Source organism: Pterocles gutturalis, unplaced genomic scaffold (genome assembly GCF_000699245.1).
Source record: "Pterocles gutturalis isolate BGI_N339 unplaced genomic scaffold, ASM69924v1 scaffold34887, whole genome shotgun sequence".
Classification (NCBI taxonomy): Eukaryota; Metazoa; Chordata; class Aves; order Pterocliformes; family Pteroclidae; genus Pterocles; species Pterocles gutturalis.
In genome coordinates this window covers 1-9,567 of record NW_010111472.1, presented here as the reverse complement: position 1 = coordinate 9,567, position 9,567 = coordinate 1, and the positions used below count along the sequence as shown (strand labels likewise).

The 9,567-nt window shown below is 37.4% G+C and overlaps 1 protein-coding gene across 1 annotated transcript in view; it reads right to left on the bottom strand.

Moving 5' to 3' along the window:
* The window catches only part of MPP7 (membrane protein, palmitoylated 7 (MAGUK p55 subfamily member 7)), a gene marked incomplete at its 5' end in the record, with an annotated part of 65,152 nt that extends 58,579 nt beyond the window's left edge, over window positions 1-6,573 (bottom strand). Inside the window, 2 exons of the mRNA XM_010073741.1 lie at window positions 1,850-1,930; window positions 6,496-6,573. Coding sequence (XP_010072043.1) covers window positions 1,850-1,930; window positions 6,496-6,573 — 159 coding nt within the window. The remainder of the gene's footprint in view (window positions 1-1,849; window positions 1,931-6,495) is intronic.
* Window positions 6,574-9,567: the final 2,994 nt, after the last annotated feature.

The window sequence follows — 9,567 nt, the reverse complement described above, 5'->3', positions numbered from 1 at the left end:
AAGAGTTGTTCTAGACATCATTTTACCCCAAAAATCTAGAATGAAAGAAAGAAACCCTCTCCAGCCATCAACCCAATAGTCAAGGGCTAGAAAATCTTATGCAATGTACAGCATAAGCTCAGATACAACTGAACAGACTCGAAGGCACCTCCAGGGAAACACTGAGTCCCACATTGTCTGGTCAGTGCAGTGGAGGAAGGAGCGGTGATATTTACCATCTCTCCCAGGCATGTTTGCCATGAGAAGGTGGATGGAGAAGATAATGGATACACAAAAATGAGGCATACTGTCAGTTCTTTCCCCTAACTCACACAAACACCTGCAAACTATGCAGGGCAGGAAAAGGTGTGCCTTGTGCAGGATCAGTCTGGCCACGCAAAGGGCTTCATACTCTGCAGCTGGCCATCTCCTCCTGCGGCCAAGACAGGCATTTGCTAAGTTTCTGCAGTTCTTCAATCATATTAACCAGCTGAGGGTAAGGCACTTCTCCTGAAATCCCACTAAGATTATCACATTGCATTTAACTCCTAACAGACAGTAAGAGGGAGTGAATGAGAGAGCAATGGCAAGTGAGAGCAAGGGGGAGCAAGACAGCAAGGGGAGGAGAGACAAAGAGAAAGCAAAAAAAGGGAGAGGGAGAGATGCAGTTGTGGCAAACAAGCTGTCTTCAGACTCAATCTACTAAAGCTTCAGAAGTATGAAACACACGTGGATAGTCACTAAGGAAATATCTACAGTGAAGCTTAGGATCTCTGCAATTTGATGCACCAACATTTCCTCTTGAAACACACCACTGGCATTGCTCACCCCTTCAGAGAAAAGCAGCTTGTCACTTTGTAAACTATGGAATAACCAACTGTGAAAAAAATCTTTACAAAGGAGGCATAATTGATCTTTAAAATTCTGTAACGCTTTGAAGATACCAGAGTGTCTCAGGCTTTGAAATCAGTGTTCTACAGGGAATATAAAGAATCAACTGTCTTAAAAAGGGCTCCTTTCCACTCCACAGTTTTCTTCTAAACTTATCAACTGCTGCACTTAATTAGCATTGCAATATGCAACTACAGCACTAAGTTCTTTGTTCTCTTTAGAGTAGAAAAATAATCTCATAGTGTGCACTAACAATGATACACAGAGGAGGTTCTAACTGGATATAAGGAAACAGTTTTTACCAGGAGAGTAATTGGTAATTGGAGTAGGCTGCACGAAGAGGTTGTGGAATATCTCCCCCGGGTCATTTTCAAGACCTGATGGGAGAAGTCTCTGAGCAACCTGCTCTGAAATCAGTGTCGACCCTGCTTTGAGCAGCACATTGGACGAGACAACCTCCTTCCAACCTGAGCAATTCAATGGTTCTATAGTCTACTGTCAGAAAAAGGTATCAAGTTCCATGAAAGCACCACAAAAAAACCCAGCAGTTTTCAAAATTAAGATTTTTCTTTTAAATAATATCAGGAATTTTGTTCCAAGTACCAAGCTGTGTTACTTATGCACAGTGCAATTAAATCAATGGTATGACTGAAAACCTTTTAGTAAAACCACATTTTTAATAAATTTATGAAGTGTGTGCAATAAAAGTTAGTAAAAGACAAAAAATCAAGTACCTACTTTTTGGAATATCCACTGTAAATAAATGATGGCTTTCCAGTGAATTCATTTTATAAATATCAGTAAAAGCATAATAATTTATGGGCAACGTTGTTACTTCATAACAGGTACTTCCAATTAACATTGTGTCCCTTCTGAAAAGCACATGTATTTGTGAAAGCAGACAAAACCCCCTGCAGCCCGAGGAAGGAGATGCAGACACCCATGCAGAAAGCACTTTGCAGGTGCAACACATCCTCACCTTGAGATTGGGTTTTGAGAGGAGTTTCAACAGTTCTCTGATCTCACTGCTCAGTGGCTTGCTCTGCAGTTCCTCAGCCAGCTGGGTGGGAGATGGAATCGACACAAAGACCATTAGGAAAGCATTGTTTTACCCAGAGCATCAGTGACAACCCAGAATCTATCTTGTTCAAGGTCATTACTTTCCAGCATGTTCAAACAGAAGCCAGCATGAAGAAAAACATCATCAATCACCGCGCTTCTTTTTCTGGCCCTCAGTGGACCAGATTTAAGCCAGGCCTTTTGGCTCAGTTTAACACAAGTAATCATTTCTGGCAGAGGTGCAGCCAGATCACATTCTGATTTATAGCGACGGGGGCAAATCCCAGCACTTCATTTAAGTGAATGGTCCTTTGCGTGCAGACAAAGGACTGCTTGTAAAAATGACTGGATCAAACTTTGACACTGTCTATAAAAAACAGTTTTGAATGAGGTGGTGAAATCCACACTGCTTCCAAAAACCTACAGTAGCTGTGCTGTTTAGGACTGGGATAAGAAAGCAAAGTGCCCCTACAGTGCAAGCAATCTGAACTTTTTATTATGTTTACACATACACTGGAAGGAGCTTGTTAAATGTGAAGTGGGGTAATCATAATATAGTTTATAACAGGTCATCAGCAATTCAAGCCCCTAAAATGCACGAACTATGTTCTAACAACAAGATCAGTAATTTATGCTTGGTTACACTAAAAAATTGTGGTTTGGTGAACAATAGAGCAGCAGTCTTAACATTTAATCCCTCGGCTATTTGGCTCATGTCTTGAGTTTTTCTTATCACGACATTCTCAACTAATTTGGACTCAAGAGGCATATTTTACTGCAGGATTTCAGACTTGAACTATTTTTCCAGAAGAAGGAAAAGCTAAAACATATTTCACAACACTGAACTGTAGTTTAAAATTCTGAAGCTACGTGGCTCATAATCCAAAACGTGATTTCAGATAATCACTTATTTTCTTTGCATTAAATCAGTATCATAAAAATGTCTCAAAGAAAGATTGGTTATTTGCAGCAAGTAATTTTATTAATTTAGCCTAATTTTAAGTTTGTACTTTCATTCTGTATAAATTTTCAAGATAAATGGATAGAAGTACATTTTGCATAATTATATATAAAAGACAATTCTAGAAGCAACTATAGACATCAGACATGGTTTGAATACTTCTTTTTTAACCTTCAAATTAATACTGGGTTAACAGGACTGAAACAAAAATTCACCACCTACAGTCCAACAGCCTTTTAACTGTAATTCATAGATAAAAACATCCATCAAATACATCAATGCTAATCTTAACAATATTTGTGTCTTAACACTGAAAGACTGGAAAATGATCTCTGCAGGAAAGGTCAGAATGAAATATTTTAGGTACATAAAGCCAAATATTGAGGTAATCTGACCACACTCTAGTCTGCACGTTCTATGAAAAAGCTCTGCAAAGCCGGAAACATTCTGTGATACGAATGACAGCAGGTATATGACATGGGTCCCCTTGGTTCTTGTTTCATTCTTTAGCTTGTACTATTCATCACTAGCAAATAAAACCTATTCATTCGTGTTTCATTGATGAAGACCAGTAATCACTCAGTAAGAATGACTGGTTCAGCATTTCTCTCTCAGATGAATTGTGTACAAGAATCTGTTAACTTCAGCGGCATCGGCGTTTGTTTTGGTGGTGCAGGTACACAATGTTTGTAACAGTGAGAACCAGAAATAATATTTTGTTATTGCTTTAACAGACTTCTTAATCTCATAATTTAGAAAATACTTCTTCAGAGATGAAGCAGTTAAAAGTTTGTTTTCACTGGTGTGATTTCCAAGGTTTTCCCAAATATTTCCATAAAAGTGTTAAAGGCACAGGTAATGTCACACCATAGAAGAAGAGGAGGAACACAAAGATTGATAGAAAAGGGTGAAGACAAAACCATGACTCCAGACTAGTAAACAGGTATCACCAGAGTTGCTTGTTGTGCCTCTAGCAGTTTTGGACTGTATTTTTATTTGCTGTTGTTGTCAAAGTGCCAAGATTTGTGACAGCCACCGGCAGCAGTAGAAGCTATACGGCAGACTTGGGCCACACTGATACTGCGCCAACCACCACCTCTGCCACAGACTGCAGGAAAAACTTTTTGAGAAACTCTTCTATGATTCTCTGTTGAGGGAACCATAACATTTCACCAAGTTCTTTATGAAGAGCTGCCACTATAGAGAGGACAAAACAAAACAAGGGAGAGGGGCAGACATGCATTGAGGCTGGCGAGATGAGGAGCACCAGGGCCTGGGAGTGTAAAGCTTCTGGAAAAAGTGCTGAAACTTCTTTTGCCAGAACAGTCTTTCTAACCTAGAGGCTTTATTTGCAGTGTATACCTACACTGCCAGCAATGTTTAGATCATTTGCACGAAATCAAGAGTTCTACATCAGACACTTCTGCTCCAAAATAAGAGGCAAACAGAATCTCTGATGGGAAATTCAGCCTGAAAGCAACTGGGGGTGAGGAGAGAGAAGGTATGGCGGCTAGGAATATTAAAATGTTTAGAAAAGAAGCCTACCCACAATTGTTGCCTCTGAAATTGCTTTAAAAAATAACGTAAGAATAAAAACACACTCCTTAATACACACTAATACACACTAAAACCACAGTTTTTAGTGATGTTACTAGCAGCTCAAATTTGCATTTTAAATCAAACAGGAAATATGTAGTTGTTAATAAGAATATTTTCTTCTTTGTTTAACTATAGAACAGTTATTATCACTAGGAAAACAAAACATTAATCTAAAGCCTATTGAAATAAAAGTGTCTTTTATATCAACAATAGGCTCTTAAATCCCTGAAGCCAACAACTAGTTAGACAAACGTGCCAAAAATTGAATAGCACTTTAATCCTGGAACTTCATGGGTTTTGGAGTTACAAAATCCACTGCATGCAAATTAACTTCCTCAGAGTTTGCTGATAACTACTGAAACACAGAAAAATCCTGTAGTGTGCTAGCCTGACTTCAGTTGCCAAAGGACATCCTCATTCTATGGGGTGGTGCCCACAAAACCACCTGTTCAGCTACACGTAAGCAAAAATGAAGAACCAGCAAGAGGATCTTTAAAAAGAAGCTGTGCTTTAAAAGTAGGCAGATGTCTAGAGACACTCATGTCCCAACATATGTACATTTTAAAACTACTACCATATATACATAACAATACACTCATAAGGTTAAAAACCCTGACCTGTCTCAACTAAAGAGAGAGAGTACTTTAACTTGGGGATTTCCAAAACTATATATTTTAAATGGGGCTGCACAAAGAATGAGATTGCTCAGCATTTCTGAAAATATTAAGAACTAAGTTTTGCATCCAAAAATAAGAAATTATTCTTGGGAATTTTAGCTCAGAGATCCATAACACAAATGTTAAGAAGGATTATTAATATGTCACCAAGAAGTTAATGAAGAGAATTTCAACCAGCTTCCTAATTTTCAAAATTACTACCAACATTATTCAAAGCTACTTGAAGGTTAAAAAAATATTACTAATATATGCCTGATGTCAAAGCTAATGTATTATTTGGTATGTTAAAGGATATAGGTCTCCTCCTACTGAAACACGATTAAATTACATTATATCCTTTTTTTCAATAGACTTCAAATATGTTTAATTTAGTTTTTTTGTTAAAATGTTATTGTTCTCAATTCATAACATCTAACCATGTTTAAAATTTAAAAAAAGTTATTAATTATATTAAAAGATTATTAATATTTTAAAACATCTGTAAAGTACATGAAGTTCCAAACATGCTGTATTTGAAATGGATCCTAATACATATTTGCCTTTTCCAAAAAACAACCTCACATCATCAATTGCAGCAAAGATTTCTGGATATCACCTAAACCACAGTCTATTAAACATATCTCTATACTGGCCTACCTCAGGTTCAGTCATAGTTTATACAGGTGTGCGCACAATTCATCTGAATCCTAGAATTAACCAAATAGCAAGAAATGGCAGGTTGGATTTTTTTTTCGTTAAAATAAAAATTATAGTAACAGGAAATTAACTACTCCATCAATGCTGACCACTTCTACAATTTATTTTTTGGTTATGAAGGTAATTTGGAAAGCTCCAATATCAATAAATCACTACTGTACTTCTTCTTAAATAGTTTTTGGTGGTTTTTTTAACAAGCCTCCTTCCTAGGTATTTCATATGCTTCATTTCTGTAGTATTATCTGTCATTTTTCATGTTCTGTCAGCAGTGCTGCTATCTCATTTGTCTTTATTTTTCCAAAGCATTCCTCTTGTCTGTGACTTTCTCAAAACACTAATAGTTGACAGCTTTTCCCCTCCCAGTAGGGTTCCAACCTATAATTTCTATTACGTAGTTACTAAAGCAGAACAAGAGGCTATCTAGATGCAATGTTTTTATAACAGGCAAGTGAATAAAAATCAAAGTAATATCATCAACAAGCCCAGCGCTGACAGCACCTTTGGAAACATTTGCAGCTTCTTATGATTTCATCTGAGAGGATTACATTCATATGTTTGCACTATGAGGAGTTCTGCCTGCAGACAGTTTTTTTGGGAAACTTGGTACCCGTGATCTCAGCAGGGGACACTTACATCATCTGCCAAGGCTGCTGCACCGTGGAGTATGGGCACTGGGTTCTGTTTTTCATAATAATGCAGTTTTTCATGAATCTGGAAGACAACAGCACAAAATGATAAGTTTATTTAGCAGCACAAGAAATAGTACAAACTGATCCTGTTGAGCTAACTGATCTGTTGAGTGTCTGTAACTAAAGAAACATCCTCATAGTAACCTAAAGGCAGCAATCATGTAAATGTAATTCATCATCATCCTCCGTTGAAGTGCTAAGAATATGAAATCAGATGGAAAAAATGCTCAGTATGTAGACCAACCCACAGAAAAACTAAACATTTGTGATTTTTCTCTCCTGGCTTTCTATGTCCATATTTCTAACATATTGCTTTAAGTATCAATTACATTTTATATTGCTGCTGAAAACACAAAGCATAAAGTGTTTATCCCCAAGACGGATATAAAAAAGCCTGTAAATTATGATTTATGAAGTGAAATAATAGCCTACCACCCACATCTTGACAGACAGTTTGGTGGAGCGGCTGCCGTCATTAAAATAATTCAGAAACAAGGGTAAAGTAGTGCTAATATGAATTCTAACACATCTGAAAGAAAAAAACAGTCCTTCAGCAAGTTAAAGTCATTTAGGAGCATTTAAAGTTTTTAATGGGGAGTTATCAACATTAAAAATGCAGTGTGCTTTGGTTCTTTCAGAAGAGGAAAGGATACACTGTCATTTAAATATCCAGCCTCTTCCCTCCTCCACAAGTCATGCATTTCAAATTTTTTTTTCCAGTGTGAACGCTTAAAACAGCCCAAATATTTTAATGCTTCTAACAAGTTGGTTTTTTTAAGTTATTTCAGAATGGCATAAAATAATATATTAAACATTCAATTTTATTTACATTATTTTCCTGAAGATACACAGATGTACAAATATTAATTAAAATAAAAAAAGACAACAACAGTAGTCTGAACTGATGCAAACACACCCTATCCTTAGATTTCTGCTTTAGTCCTGCTGCTCTGAAGGAGGCATGGACTCCAGATGGTTGGAGGAGTTGCAGAAGGAGCTAAATCAAGGACTTCTGTGCTTGGCAAGGAGGGGAATACAAGGTCTGGCAGAGGCCACGAGGCTCAGGACTTGGCTGGGGAACCCCTCAAGACCTTGGGGTACATGAACCCCAGTGAGACCCTAATCCCTCCCCAGTGCAGTGCTAGGGGAGGAGCGGGACAGATGCCAGTTAGCAAGGTCGGCTGTAAAGAGTGGCCTTTGCACGCTGAAAATGTTTGGAGTTGACTGAATTGTACCTGTTTTGCACAGATTGTTCTTTCCAGCCTTCCCTCCTCTTCCACATCTGCTTTTTTCCCTGCTTACTTTTACCCCCGGCAGCACTCGCTCCTCTCACTGCACAAGACTCCCTCAGCCTTATGCACAGACCCTTTTTTTTTCCTTTTCAATTTAAACTGAACTCCTAACAACTACACCCATGACAAGATAATGCCATGTCAATGACACTTGTGCTTGCCATTTTTTCCTGTCTTCTCCTGTGCCTCATAACACCTTGAGTCCATGTCTGTTTTTACTCAATTAGACTATGGGTTCTCTGAAGTAAAGGCCACATGATACTCTGTTAACGGAACTTGGCATAGCAACAACTAAGTCTTGGCCAATTCTTTCATCATTTCTGTAATCTTAATAAGATTATTTCCGTACATCGTTGGTAAAAGGTTACCGAAGTTCTAACACATCAAGGTGAAGCACGAAAACAACACTGTTGGCTCAATTGCTAAGTTGTAAAATGATTTGTTTGGAACAGCAAGAATTTGTACCTAGTCTGGAAGCCAAATGCAAAGCACTACTATCTCCAGAACATGAGTCTGAATTTTACATAGCTTATGCAGACATTGTTTACCCAGGAAAGTAAGACTAATCCATATTGGATGTCACCAAAAGTATAAGTGACTGGAAAACTTCATATTTCTAGCTCACTAAGCACAGAAACTAAACAAAACAAGGAGCTGCAGCTCCCCGATTTTAGCAGAAATTTGTAATTTACTTAGACTGTGAATTGAAAAACTAAAAGGGATAATAAATCAAAAAGTCTCAAATCCATCTTCTTTTTGCTTTGGCCAACATCTTGATTTTATCCAGGCTGAGCTTCTGTCAACTCTGAGGTTAAAAGCAGTCACCCGTGCTACTTTCTCCACGAAAACAGAAGTGCCACATCTGAGGAAGCTGCTTTTACCCCAGACAACTGTGAGGTGTCTTTACCAGAGAAATTTAAAAAAGAAGAAAACAAACAAAAAAATGCTGAGACATTATTGCATAATCCATCTTTGAATAAGTGTTACAAAATTGTAAATTCATGCAACAAAAAAATAGGATTTTAAGAGGAGGTACTGTGTAAGTTCAACAAGTTATTGATTCTGCCTATCACCAGCAAATGGCTGAAAACAAATTTGTATTTTCTTAACAGTGGATAGTGGAATCCAGTTAAGCATTTAAGAAAAATCATTAAGGTTTCATTTAATTATGACGGAGCTGTAGGGAGTAACTGCCTAACCAAATCTGGAGCAAACAACAGAAGAGAATTTAACTATAACTAGACAGTTCTAGATATTAACTTTTGCTATATCAGATTGCAAGTTTTACTAATTTACTGTACTGGGAGGATGAGGGACTCTAGGGATAAACATTAGATGTTCTATGGCAACAGACACTTCAACCTCTGCAGACTTCCATTTGAGATGCAATACAGGTGTGTTTTTCAAAAAACATCTGATTTTACTTAACAGATAGTATTTCGCCTTGGTTATTAGCTGAATCTATTTTTTGTTTAATCAGATCTTTACCTAACATTATCTGTCTTCTACCTCTTTGTAATTTTAAGGATTTATCTAAGAAAATTTAATAAGCACTGGTCTCTGCATAAAGCTGCAATCAACGCGTTACCTTTCATATCAGTATAAAATTATCACATGCGTCATAAAAATGCTACTTCCTACTGCCCTCCTATGGCTATCGCCTACCTCTAACTTCTGGATAACTAATGTATTCATAATATAGGCAGCATATATATATATATATA